This window comes from Octopus sinensis, linkage group LG15 (assembly GCF_006345805.1).
Source record: "Octopus sinensis linkage group LG15, ASM634580v1, whole genome shotgun sequence".
NCBI classification, from domain to species: Eukaryota; Metazoa; Mollusca; class Cephalopoda; order Octopoda; family Octopodidae; genus Octopus; species Octopus sinensis.
Window position 1 is genome coordinate 21,802,634 of NC_043011.1, and position 15,252 is coordinate 21,817,885.

Here is a 15,252-nt window from a genome sequence, read left to right on the forward strand (position 1 = left end):
ACCTCCTCCAATGCCCCCTCCACTCTCAAAAGATTTTTGCCTTGCAAGGTACATGGTGACCCTGTCAGTGCAGGTGCTACTTAAAAAGCATCCAGGTCACACTGTAAAGTGGTTAGCATTTGGAAGGGCATCCAGCTGTAAAAACCTTGCCAAAACTGACCTCGCCTGTGCTTGTACCACGTAAAAAGCATTAAGTCCACTCTGCTGGGTAGTTGGTGTTAGGAAGGGCATCCAGCTGTAAAAATCCTGCCAAAACAATCACAGAAGTCTGGTGCAGGCTTCTGCCTAGCCAGCTCCTGTCAAACTGTCCCACCCATGCCAGCATGGAAGGCAGACATTAACCCTTTAGTATTTAAACCGGCCATATCCGGCCAAAATAGCTAATCTGTTTTATGTTCAAACTGACCAGATCCAGGCCCTCACACCTACCCTACAATGTTATTCTACATTAAGTAATTACACCATCAAGATCTTGAAGATATGAGATAATGCATGATTAATTCAAATCAATGTGAATCAATAAGCATTATGTTTGATAGAATAATCTGAAAACTAAAGGGTTAAATGATGATGATTCTGAAAGGTATCAGAATAAGTCAATATGCTTCTGTTGGTTTCATATATTTTCAGCCAGTCTCAAATTTAGTGTTTAACCACCAAGTCACACATTTTACATGTGCTGCATTTCTTTAACCCTTTTACTGTAGAAATCAGATATATCCACTCAAAATTTCATTACCCTTAACTGTGGAAAGCAGTTTTATTTACCAATCTACCATTTGTTAAGGAATGTCATGCTTGATAAAATATGTCAAGTTTATTGAGGCCATTTGGTTTGCAGAAGTACCAATTCTATTTTTTGGTAGATATTTAACATCATTACTAAAATAAACATGAAATTTAATTTTGCAATTAAAGAAGTAATGTCTCATCAGCTAAAGCAAGTCACTTTTACAAATCAAGCAATTGATCTTTGTAGCTAATTTTACTAATTACTGTATATAATGTATCACAAATATAATACTTAACCAAGTAGGCTGTGTGTCATTATTCTTGCTGTGCTTGCTAATACTCATTTATTCATTTATTTCCATTATAACCACAATTATTACCTAGAAGTAAGTCAGTTGTTGCAGGTATTCCAGTTTTGTAGTCACTTCTCTAATGATTTGTGTCTTGAGATTTGATCTTCTTAAATTTTCCTCTTCTACAAACAGCATGTTATTTCTTTATCAAGACAGTACCATATACAAAAAATCTCAGTTTGTAAATGTTAATGCCACTAAAGAGGTAATTGTTATTCTGATGTGGAAAAATTATTGATGTTGGGTCCAGTTTCCAAAGCACAAATACCATCCACATCCAACTTAGATTTCCACAGCTTCCATGAATACAGACTTTGAAAACATCATTTAGTATGGGGGACAACTTTACAGCCTAGTCTCTTTTAACAGCTTCAAGATATAATTATCACATGTTTCAATCAAAGATACAAGTCTTGCATTACACCTTTTCTCTGTATAAGCAACACACAACTAAAGCCCACAAAGTCACTTCAAATCTTTGTTGTTCTCTCGTGGCTACTTCTCATTCCTAATATATGTATCAAAAATTAAGCATCCACTTCAGAGTCAAAATATATTTCAACTCTGATCATTTGCCGACCCCTTACATAACTTTAGGGTAACCCACATTAGAGATATCCCACATATCTGATATTGGGCTGTTGTTATACAAATGCAAACATTTTAGATCAGATTTTTTTTAAATCTATCTACTGATTGACAAAAATTCACTTAATAGTATGCTTTAACCACTGGCCCTAAAGTAGATTCTTTACCTTCTACAGCAAGCTTACTCTCTTCCTTTCATCTCTATCATGCCTGTCTGTCTCCTATTCTGCATTAAACTAATCCTCTCCAGAACCGCAATAGTTTTTCTTTGAGACATGAACCTGTAGAAAAGAAACTGAACACTAACCACATCAGTCTCATCAAGCTGGAAGATCCCATTATAAAATCATAGATAATGCATCCTTCATTAACCTTTTGATACCAACCTACCTGAGACCACCCCAAGGTCTATAACATAAACTTACTGTCTTAAAATGGTTTAAATTATAATCTTCCATCAAAACTTTATGTTAAATTATTCCAGGCTCCAGCTCAATGAGAAAGTTATTTTACTAAGTTCTCCATTATTTTAGAAATTAATTGAAACAAAGGCATCATATGTTAACAGAAATATGGTAACAAATGGGTTAAGTCGGAGAGGATGATAAGAATCACATGTTACTAATCATTAGAGGATTTCTCTGGCTACTGGAAAAATAATTGAATTAGCTCTTACTAACCTTTCATATCATTGTATATTTTGTTCTTTGACAGGGTACAGTACAGATACAGGGGTATGATATGAGGTGACAATATTATAGATATTCTTAAGGTGGTGAGCTGGCAAGATTGTTAGCACACCAGGCAAAATGCTTAGCAGCACTTCATCCATTTGTACATTCTAAATTCAAATTCTGCTGAGGTTGACTTAACATTTCATCCTTTCAGGGTCAAATTAGTATCAGTTGATCACTGGGATTGATACTATCAACTTACCCCCCCACCTCATGAAATCACTGGCCTTGTGCGAAAAAGTGAAACCATCATCATCATCATCATCATCATCGTTTAACATCTGCTTTCCATGCTAGCATGGGTTGGACATATTACAGATTTTCATTTTAGAAAAGAGAACAAGAAAAATAATATTCTTTCATTAGACAATGATCCAAAAGAAACAGTACTCTTTCATTTCATAGGAACTTCATAACTGCTATTATTCTCATCATCATCATCATCATCTAATGTTATACTTATTTTTCCATGTTAGCATGGCTTGAATATGTTGGCAATATAATATCTTTTTGTAACAACATGCTTCATTCTTTTCTAGCATGTTTTATGTTGTTGGCTCATTTTTATACATTTCTGTGTTTCTAGCTTATAGCTTTGAGTTTTTAGTTGGAACTGCTTCAACTGGATATTCTTCCAATTGTCCACCTTTTGACAACAATGTATAGGCCAAGTGTAACACAGTTATCATTGAGACACTTGACACTAATGTTAAAATTCTCACGTGACTCAGATTTTCCACCTCCTCTTAGCCAAAATGCAGCAATCAAGATAGGTAGGTAGGTAGGTACTACATAGAAAAATGCAATAGAAGCAATATTTTCACCATTATTCAGGAGACATTTAAGGTAATGTACTTGCAAAGTGGTATAGTAGTTAAGAAAATTGTAATCATCTTCTTTCTTCTGTAGGTTAACCGATGAACAGCTTTTTGAAATATGTGGACGTCGTACAGCACACAAGTAAGTTTGCTTTGAAATATAGGAAGGAGGCTCTTTATTTCCCTAATGAATTTAATTTGAAAGTAATAAGTCATTCTTGAAGTCATAAGTTTATATATAAAATTGACAGATTTAGACTGGGATTTTGGGGGAGAGAGTGGTTCATTAAGTCAGAACCAAGAATATTCAACAATTTTATCATGTATGTAATAAATCTCACTAGCCATTGGATCGATATCCATTTTACCTTGCTGACCTTTTCTGTGATAGCCAACTTTCAAAAGTTTAATTTCAGTACCTTATACTAAATTTTACTAGTAAACTTCTCGTAGTTATGATGACAAGTAAAATAAGTGTTATAATTAATAACTGATAAGGTTAGAATTGCGCTGACCAGTCCTGAAATACAAAGCATAGCTTCATGGTCAAGAATTTTGCTTCCCAACCACATGGTTTCAAGTTCAGTCACACTACACAGCATCATGGTCACTTACTATATCCCTGGGACCAACAAAGGCCTTGTGAATGGATTTGGTAGATGGAAATTGAAAGAAGCCCATTGTATACATACATAATACATACATACATATGTACCTAGATATATATATATATGTGTGTGTATGCATGTGTATGTTTGCTTTATCTTGTCTTGACATCACATGATTGTTGGAAATGAATGTTGTTCATTTCCAGTACCCTGTGAAAATATGTCTGACCACTGGGGAAATACTACCTTGCATGGAAACAGGCAAGTGTTGCTGAAAGGAAGAGCATCTGAGTAGAAAATCTGCCTTGATAAACTCTGTCCATACCATGCAAATATGGGAAAGTGGCCATTAAAATGATGATGTATTTTGGTAAATAGTTGAGTTTGTGAGTTTGAACGATATACTTGTAATGGTAAGATAGTTGTTGAAAGAAATATGATTGAGAAATTTGATTGTAAATGTTCTTAAAAGAAACTGTTTTGTAATATAGGATGACCCAAAAAAATGGGAACTTTTGAAAAAAACCCAACAAAAATAGGAAAAATCCAAATCCAACAAAAAAGATTTATTGACAGAAATTAAACAAATTGCCTTTTAAGAATCAGTAATCCAAATTATTAATGTCTGAAAATTATGTCCTGTAGACAGCAATCCTAAGGAACTTCATGAATACCCTTTACACAGCAGCAAAGTGATGGTATGGTGTGCAGTTTTATCACATGGGATCATCGGACCTTTTTCGAAAATGAAGAGGGTATCACAACGGCTGTCACTTCAGATCATTATGTTGAGATGCTGCAATCATTTGTTGCACCTGCATTGAACAATTTTCTGCAACTTCACGACAGTGCAACATCACACACTACAATAAGATTGACATACCATTCATTTGTTTTACATTTGACAGAGCAATCTGAATGCTAAAAGGTTAAAACAGAAGGTTTGTGTCATACAAGGGGTGATCTCACTTGGGTTGGTAGATAAAGGGTTAAGTCAAAAGGTAATCGCTGGCAGCTGTGCAAGATTTTTTCGGTAATCATGTCATCTCAAGATTTGGTGATCTTCACTGCCCCCTCCACCTCACCCCACCTAAATCTCCAGATTTGTCAGTTTGTGATTTTTGCTTATGGGGCTACCTTTAGAGTTGGGTCTACACAGCTCGGCCAAGGACACTGGATAAATTGAAACAAAGAATTCAAGACGAAATTCTTGATATACTAATTGAGATGTTGCACCAAGCAATGAGGAACCTCAATGGCTGATTGGCAGAATGCACACCTAGAGGAGGACATCATCTACAGGACATAATTTTCAGGTATTAATTTGGATTACTGCTTCCTTAAAGGTAATTTGTTTAATTTCTATCAATTAAATTTTTTTTTTTTGTTGGATTTGGGTTTTTCCTATTTTTGTAGGGGCTTTCAAGAGTTCTTATTTTTCTGTGTCACCCTGTATTTAAATATTGGTTTTGTTCAAGTTGGTTTGAAGCATATTAGCAGGAGGCAAGAAGTAGTCTGTGACTGACTGTTGACATAGGATTTTATTCAGCTAGAAGAAAATGTATAAATGTGTATCACTTGTTTATGCTTGTGTATTTGTATTTGTGAGTGTGTATCATATATTTTTAGAATTTGAAATGTATATTTTTTTTTCTATAGAATAACAGGAAGTTAATTGATTGTATTACCACATACTTGTAGTACTTTAAAAGGCTCTGCCAGTATCTGAAGACTAGTCTTTATTGATAAAAGTTGTTAGTCACTTCACTTGATTTAAACAGTTTGGATTTTAGGCAAATGAAAACAATGGATTTTGTTTCACAATTGTACAATATCGAATTTTAAAAATGCTGGCTTTGATAAGTGTAGTAAAAAAAGATGAATCGTCACTATCATGATTCATTTAATGTCCACTTTTCCATGCTCACATGGGTCAGACACAGTTCATAGAAGTAGATTTTTTACAGCTGGATGCCCTTCCTGTCACCAACACTCACTTATTTCCAAGTAAGGTAATATTTCCCCATGACCAGGCATCCTTTTTAAGGAAGATTGGAAACAAAGGACATCAATTGTATGACTGACTATAGCATGATGTCATCGCAAGGGGACACAAAACACACACACATGTTCAACAGGCTTTTTTCAGTGTCTGTCTACTACCAGATTCATTCAGAAAGCTTTTTGTCAGCCCAAGACACCAGTAGAAAACACTTGCCCAAAGTGCCATATGGTGAGATTGAACCCAGAACCATGTGGTTGGGAAGCAAACTTCTTACCACATAGCCATATCTGTATCTATAAATTTCACAAATGAAGTAAAAAGGAAAAATCTATATGAACAACATTAACAGCTAATGAGTAAAGTTGGCATTTAACACCTTTGTTATATATATTTCTATTGACATATTATGCTTTTGTTTTAATTAATTTTTAAAATAATGAAAAATTTAGTAAAATAACTGTTATATTAAGCTGTTGTTATATTAGGCGTAGGAGTGGCTGTGTGGTAAGTAGCTTGCTAACCAACCACATGGTCCCGGGTTCAGTCCCACTGCATGGCACCTTGGGCAAGTGTCTTCTACTATAGCTCCGGGCCGACCAATGCCTTGTGAGTGGATTTGGTGGACGGAAACTGAAAGAAGCTTGTCGTTTATATGTATATATATATATATATATATATATGTATGTGTGTGTTTGTGTGTCTGCTGTGTTTGTCCCCCTAGCATTGCTTGACAACCGATGCTGGTGTGTTTACGTCCCCGTCACTTAGCGGTTCGGCAAAAGAGACCGATAGAATAAGTACTGGGCTTACAAAGAATAAGTCCCAGGGTCGATTTGCTCGACTAAAGGCGGTGCTCCAGCATGGCCGCAGTCAAAATGACTGAAACAAGTAAAAGAGTAAGAGTAACGTTTAGATAGTAAGTTAACGTGAAATTTTGAGGGAAGTTTTAAAATCTACATTGCTTTAGCCCTTTGGCATTTAAACTGACCATATCTGGCCCAAATATTCGACTTTTTTTATGTTCAGGCCAGATAGATATGGCTTCTCACATTTTTGAAATTTCAAAGCCACGAGATAATGCATGATTAATTCAAAACAATGTGAATAAATAAGCATTACGTTTGACAGAGTAAACTGTATGCTAAAGAATTGAAACAGAAGGTTTGTGTCATACTGGGAGGCGCAATGGCCCAGTGGTTAGGGTAGCGGACTTGCGGTCATAGGATCGCGGTTTCGATTCCCAGACCGGGCGTTGTGAGTGTTTATTGCGAAAACACCTAAAGCTCCACAAGGCTCCGGCAGGGGATGGTGGTGATCCCTGCTGTACTCTTTCACCACAACTTTCTCTCACTCTTACTTCCTGTTTCTGTTGTACCTGTATTTCAAGGGGCCGGCCTTGTCACGCTGAATATCCCCGAGAACTACGTTAAGGGTACACGTGTCTGTGGAGTGCTCAGCCACTTACACGTTAATTTCACGAGCAGGCTGTTCCGTTGATTCAGATCAACCGGAAACCTCGTCGTCGTAACCGACGGAGCGCTTCTTTTGTGTCATACAAGGGGTGATCACATGTGGGTTGGTAGCTAAAGGATTAAGTCAAAAGAAATTATTTTGTATAATGTGAAACATTAATTGTATTCTTATTCATATTTACATTAACCAATTTTCAAACCATTTTTACAGAGCAGCACGACATGGATTACGACTAAATGGCAAGTTGCAACGCATCAAAGAACAAGAACAACGCTTCTTGGAATCTCTTGAGAGTGCCAAAAATCATAAAAATCAAATCTCAAATACCAAAATTTCTAGCATTTCTGGAAATCATACAAAGGTTGAGGCTGAGAAGCAGCAAAATAATTTAGATGACGATGGTTATATTGAAGAAGAAACATTGATTAAAAAGAGGAAAAAGAAGAAGAAAAAGAACAAAAATGATTTGGTTGAAGTGGGTTTAGAAGAAACAGTTGATTGTAGACAGGATTCAGAAAATCAAGTCTTTCAGGAAAACAAATTACTTGTTAGTGAAAATCTAACAGACTCTGATAAAGAAATAGTTTGGTTGCCTAAGCAAGATGATGTTTCAACCAAAGATGGATTTAAATTAAAATACAAGGTTAAAAAGCACAAAAAGAGAAAACATAATCTATAATTTGAATACAAAATAATTTAAAATTCAAAATTTATTATTATTATTATTATTATTATTATTATTATTATTATTATTATTATCATTACCATTATCATTATTATAATATATATTATATATATATATATATTATCATTACCATTATCATTATTATAATATATATATATAAACACATAAATGTAAAACAAGGTGGAAAAAAGAGTACTCAAATACCAGAGGTAGAGTAATATGCTTTATTTAAAAGCAGCAGAAATTCAACAAAACCTGTTACTCGGAGTTTCACGTTCCCGTTCGTCAAGATGACAATTCTATCAAGACTAGTATAAACGTTACACCTTTAAAAATGGACTTGTTTGATTGGTCCTTTCAAATAACGGTCATATTCGAGCGATAAACGAAAATGAGCTTAATATAAAATATTTAAAAAAAATATATAAAATTATAAAAGTCGAGGAAAAAACCTTACATCGAATCTTTGGTTAAAATACATATTGTCATTAATAAAGAAAATATACATAGAAATTAAAATTAAAATATTAAAAAATTAAAATTGAAATTAAAAATTTAAAAAGTCGAGGTTTTTTCCTCGATTTTTATAATTTTATATATTTTTTTTTAATATTTTATATTGAGCTCATTTTTGTTTATTGCTCGAATATGAGCGTTATTTGAAAGGACCAATCAAACAAGTCCATTTTTAAAGGTGTAACGTTTATACCAGTCTTGATATAATTGTCATATCGGTTCTATTTTAACAAAAGTGTCCAACGAACGGGAACGTGAAACTCCGAGTAACAGGTTTTGTTGAATTTCTGCTACTTTTAAATAAAGTATATATATATATATATATATATATATATATATAATACTTTATTTTAAGCAGCAGAAAATTCAACAAAATCTGTTACTCTGTTTCTCGTTGCCGTTCATCAGACAGTTTTTGCTAGAATGGAACTTATATATTAATTCAATCTATACTCTTACAAACGCTACACCTTTAAAAAGAAATGGACTTGTTTGATTGGCCCTTTAGAAAAAAACGGTCAATCTTCGAGCGATAAACAAAAAGGTCAAAAATATATGTATATATATATAAAAAAACTTATAAAAATTATAAAATCCGAGGAAAAAACGAGGAAAAACCTATTGCCGTTAATGAAGAAAGTACAAATTAATGCATAGAAATTAAACCTGTTATAAATACTGCAATACATATTTATATTAAAATCTACATATATATATCAACATACACAAAAGGATGCGCGTAAACGCCATACATACATATACAGACGTATGAATATGAATCTAAATTATACACATAAAAGCATGTGTACATATATTCACGCAAACCGTCTCGCACGCAAGCTAAAATTCATCTATGTAGCAATTCTCATATACTGAGCAAGGAGGGGGAACGAAAGAAAGGGAAAGAGAGAAAAAGGAACGAAGGAGGGGTGGGGAAAAAACTTGTAGCGATGTTATTGGCATCTATAGAGGCCAGTATACATACACAAGTTTGAATTGATACATATACATACCGTCGTGTGTATGCGTGCTTAAGCACAAGCATACTTTCACTTACACATACACAGATACGTATGCTTACATATACATATGCTTTGCTATACACAAACTTATATAAACATTCTAAATTTGACAACATTGCTTTTTTTTTAAAAAAAACATTGCTTTTAAAAAATGGGTGCATTAATAAAAATATATACGAAAGACATATAAAATAAAATATAACATCTTATTTTGGGTCATTTATAAATAATCAAGGTAATATAAATAATCAAGGTAATCCTATGCAATACAATAACATGAAAACAAAGTTTGTAGGTTTTTCCTAATATATATGTAGAAACAAAAGACTTTGCTATAAATCCGTCGTAGCGCTCAAGAGTCAAAATCAAAATCAAAAATCAAAATACAAAATATATACTCTATCCATATGGTATTTTATATCGACATTTTAAATTTAGCCGCGTGCCTACATAAGTTCATTAACTCACTTCTTTGATTCAAAGAATTATTGTCTTTGAATAATATGTGCATTTTCTCTAATAAGCAAAGCCTGCACTTGAAATTATATTTGTAAGCTCCATGCCTGTATGGTGCCGCCCTGTCCAGAATGCTCCATGTCACGTTGAAAGGTGGGGCTTCCTTTTCTTTTAGTTCCCAGACATATTTTGCTAGGCTGGGTTTCTTCCTATTCTCTGGGTATTAAAAGAATTCTTATGAGAATAAAATCTTGTTTTAAATGAATTTTCTGAAGCCCCTGTGTATGTCTTGTATTCCGATGAGCCTTCCACTTGCACCTTGGCTCTATAAACTACTCCTTTCACTAGACATTTCCTTCTAACGGACAGGAGCTTTCGTTTTTGCAATTACATTTCTTAATGGGCTCGGCACCATGTCTAATCTCAATTAGCTTCCTATTATGTTGGCTAATGTAAGAGGCGAAATTTCTGCAACAAGAATAGCTAACCTTCAGGGTTCTTCTATTAAATATTCTGTAGAATTTATGACCCTGCTTAAAACTTAGAGACTAATCTCAAAAATTCTTACCTATATTAGTCTTTACGGCCAAATTGAAAGCCGGGTTGAACCACAAAACTTTCCTGGTCCTAGTTCTTCGTGCAGCATTATTATTAGCATTAAGCTGGTTGAACTGGATCTTCTCCGAGAATCCACTATTCTTTAATGCGTTATCGTAATAAGGTGCAGCATTATGGAATGCTGCCTCGTCCGAAGAAATTGAAGATATTCTTCTACGTACATTGCTGACTAAATGTCTTTCGTATATATTTTTATTAATGCACCCATTTTTTAAAAGCAATGTTTTTTTTAAAAAAAAGCAATGTTGTCAAATTTAGAATGTTATATAAGTTGTGTATAGCAAAGCATATGTATTTGTAAGCATGCGTATCTGTGTATGTGTAAGTGAAAGTATGCTTGTGCTTAAGCACGCATACACACGACGGTATGTATATGTATCAATTCAAACTTGTGTATGTATACTGCCTCTATAGATGCCAAAATAACATCGCTACAAGTTTTTTCCCCACCCCTCCTTCGTTCCTTTTTTCTCTCTTTCCTTCTTTCGTTCCCCTCCTTGCTCAGTATATGAAAATTGCTACATAGATGAATTTTAGCTTGCGTGCGAGACGGTTTGCGTGAATATATATGTACAATGCTTTTATGTGTATAATTTAGATTCATATTCATACGTCTGTACATGTATGTATGGCGTTTACGCGCATCCTTTTGTGTATGTTGATATATATATGTAGATTTTAATATAAATATGTATTGCAGTATTTATAACAGGTTTAATTTCTATGCATTAATTTGTACTGTCTTCATAACGGCAATAGGTTTTTCCTGGTTTTTTCCTCGGATTTTATAATTTTTATAAGTTTTTTTATATATATAACATATATTTTTGACCTTTTTGTTTATCGCTCGAAGATTGACCGTTTTTTTCTAAAGGGCCAATCAAATAAGTCCATTTCTTTTTAAAGGTGTAGCGTTTGTAAGAGTATAGATTGAATTATATATAAGTTCCATTCTAGCAAAAACTGTCTGATGAACGGCAACGAGAAACTCAGAGAGTAACAGATTTTGTTGAATTTTCTGCTGCTTAAAATAAAGCATATTACTCTACCACTGGTATTTGAGTACTCTTTTTTTCCACCTTGTTTCACATTTTGTGTTTACTCCGGTATATATATATATATATATATAATATATATATATATATATATATATGGACTAGGAGGACAACCAGAAGACGACAAATATGGAGAAGAAGGATCTGGAAGCTTAAAGATCCTGCAAATGGACAGAGATTTAGGGACATATTACTTGAAGCCTCTGACGAAGTAGAAGGGGATAGAGCATCACAGGGGGTAGAAGACAGCTGGACGTTTCTAAGGGACAACCTGCTGAGAGCCACTGACCAGATCTGTGGCTGGTGCAAAGTCTCCTCTCGACCTAGAATAACGGTGGTGGTGGAACAATATTGTAGACAGGGCTATTAGAGAAAAGAGACAGGCTTGGAAGGTCTGGAAAAATGGGGGTAGCAGGGGATTGTATCAGACTGCCAAAAGAGAAGCTAGGAGACAGGTTTATTTAGCCAGAGGGGAAGCAGATAAGAAAAAATTTGCCAATGTTCTGCGCCGTGAGGACCAAAGACTGGAGGTGTTTCGTGTTGCAAGACAGTGTGTGAGAGAGAATCGTGATGTGGTAGGAGAGAAGTGTGTTCGCATGGAAGATGGTTCACTTGCGCTAAATGAGGATGCAAAGAGAGAGGTTTGGAGATGCCACTATGAAAGGTTGCTGAATGAAGAAAATGAATGGGATAAAGAGAGTCTGCCGAATGTTGACCCAACAGAGGGACCAGCTATCCGAGTTGATAGTTCCGTGGTAGCTAAGGCAATTAGAAGCATGAAGACAGGGAAAGCCCCAGGCCCATCAGGAATCACTGCAGAGATGCTCAAAATGTCTGGTAGTGTCGGCTATAGCCTAGTCACCCGTATAGTTAATCAGGTGATACACAAAGGGGTCATACCCAATGACGGTGTGTAGCAGTATAATAGTCAACTGCTACAAAGGTAAAGGTGTTGCCCTAGATACAAATAACTACAGAGGTATCAAGCTGTTGGACCAGGTGTGATGAAGGTTACGGAGAGGGTCATAGCCCAACTATTAGAGAGAGAGTTAGTTTAGATGAGATGCAGTTTGGGTTTGTGCCAGGGAAAAGTACTACTGATGCTATATTCCTGGTAAGGCAGCTGCAGGAGAAATACCTAGCCAAAGATAAGCCCCTGTACCTGGCTTTTGTTGACATGGAGAAAGCCTTCGACAGGGTCCCCCGATCCCTTATCTGGTGGGCAATGAGGAAACTAGGGATAGATGAATGGTTAGTGAGAGCTGTGCGGGCCATGTACAGGGACGCCGCTAGTAGGGTGAGGGTTGGAAATGTGTACAGTGAAGAATTCCGGGTAGAGGTAGGAGTCCACCAAGGCTCAGTACTCTGCCCCCTCCTATTTATCATAGTCCTCCAGGCAATAACGGAGGAATTCAAGACAGGATGCCCTTGGGAGCTCCTCTATGCTGATGACCTTGCTCTAATTGCTGAGTCGCTATCAGAACTGGAGGAGAAGTTTCAGGTGTGGAAACAAGGATTAGAATCGAAGGGCCTCAGAGTCAATCTAGCTAAAACCAAAGTCGTAATCAGTAGGAAGGTAGACAAATCACAAACACCTTCAGGTAGATGGCCCTGCTCGATCTGTAGAAAAGGTGTAGGTAGAAACTCTATAAGATGCACCAAGTGTAAGCTATGGACACATAAGAGATGCAGCAATGTCAAAGGAAGGCTAACTAGGAAGATGGTTTTTGTATGTGGCAGATGCTCAGGAACAATAAACACTGAAAATGCTCTGAGACCAACTTCCGTCACTTTCCAGGGAGAAAAACTAGAAATAGTTGATAGTTTCCGTTACCTAGGTGACCAAGTCAGCAGCGGGGGGGCGGGTGTGCTGAAAGTGTAACTGCTAGAGTAAGAATAGCTTGGGCAAAGTTCAGAGAGCTCTTACCTCTGCTGGTGACAAAAGGCCTCTCGCACAGAGTGAAAGGCAGACTGTATGATGCGTGTGTACGAACAGCCATGCTACATGGCAGTGTGAAACATGGGCCGTGACTGCTGAGGATATGCGTAAGCTCGCTAGAAATGAAGCCAGTATGCTCCGATGGATGTGTAATGCCGGTACTCACACTCGGCAGAGTGTAAGTACCTTGAGAGAAAAGCTGGACCTAAGAAGCATCAGTTGTGGTGTGCAAGAGAGACGTTTGCGCTGGTATGGTCATGTGGCGAGAATGGATGAAGATAGTTGTGTGAAAAAGTGCCACACCCTAGTGGTTGAGGGAACCTGTGGAAGAGGCAGACCCAGGAAAACCTGGGACGAGGTGGTGAAGCACGACCTTTGAACTTTAGGTCTCACTGAGGAAATGACTAGAGACCGAGACCTCTGGAAGTGTGCTGTGCGCGAGAAGACCCGGCAGGACAAGTAAGTCCATAACCCGTGGCCTTCTACATGGGATGGAGCCAGCCTACGTATGCATACCTTCCCTTCTTGGGACACAAAACTCTACTTGTGAAGACGTGATGAGGCAAGTGAGGATCAGAATCGAAATCGATCAATGGAAATTGCGGATGTGCTACCAGTGCCGGTGGCATGTAAGAGAACTTTCCGTTTCGCGACCGTTGCCAGCACCGCCCCGTTTCGTGTCCATTGCCAGCCTCGCCTGGCCCTCGTGCCGGTGGCACAAGCACCATCCGTTCGTGGCCGTTTGCCAGCTCTGTCTGGCACCAGTGCGGGTGGCACGTAAAAAGCACCCACTACACTCACGGAGTGGTTGGCGTTAGGAAGGGCATCCAGCCGTAGAAACACTGCCAGATTTGACTGGGCCTGATGAAGCCTTCTGGCTTCACAGACCCCAGTAGAACCGTCCAACCCATGCTAGCATGGAAAACGGACGCTAAACGATGATGATGATGATGATGATGATATAGGCACAGGCATGGCTGTGTGGTAAGAAGCTTGCTTCCCAACCACATGGTTCTGTGTTCAATCCCACTGCATGGCACCTTGGGCAAGTGTCTTCTACTATAGCTCCGGGCTAACCAAAGCCTTGTGAGTGGATTTGGTAGATGGAAACTGAAAGAAGCCTGTTGTATATATATGTGTGTATATATTTATGTGTGTGTGTCTGTTTGTTTGTTTCCCCCCTCCCTGCCATCGCTTAACAACAGTCTGGAAACTTATTGATCAGGCCTCATATATATATATATATAGATATAGGGAGAGAGAGAGAGTGAGAGATACATAGACACATGCATAGAGAGACAAGCATGGTTGTATGCTTTAATACTATCATGCCCATGTGATTTCAGGTTCAATCCCATTGCATGGTATGGTACCTTGAGCAAGTGTCTTCCATTATAGCCTCACATCAACCAGTGCCTTGCAAGTGAAGTATAACAGATGGAAATTCTCCAGAAGTTCCTTGTATGTGTATATGTTTGTTTCCACATGTCTTTATATGACATAGACTACCAGTGAGGTTTGTTTCATCTTGCAAAAAAGACTTGTTTTAGCACCTTATCATAGCTTCTTCATAGCTTCTTCATCATCCTTAAATGTCTGCTTCTGTGCTTGCACGGGTCAGATTAAATTTTCCTGTTTCCAAGGAAGGTA

General features: G+C 36.9%; 1 protein-coding gene across 3 annotated transcripts in view; it reads left to right on the forward strand.

The window, feature by feature from the left end:
- LOC118766229 (G patch domain-containing protein 4-like) overlaps window positions 1-8,020 on the forward strand; it is a 28,518-nt gene extending 20,498 nt beyond the window's left edge. For all 3 annotated transcript variants that reach the window (XM_036509531.1, XM_036509530.1, XM_036509532.1), the window contains exons 6-7: window positions 3,317-3,367; window positions 7,522-8,020. In XM_036509531.1, coding sequence (XP_036365424.1) covers window positions 3,317-3,367; window positions 7,522-7,990 — 520 coding nt within the window. In that variant the 3' untranslated portion in view covers window positions 7,991-8,020. The remainder of the gene's footprint in view (window positions 1-3,316; window positions 3,368-7,521) is intronic.
- The last annotated feature ends 7,232 nt before the right edge of the window (window positions 8,021-15,252 follow it).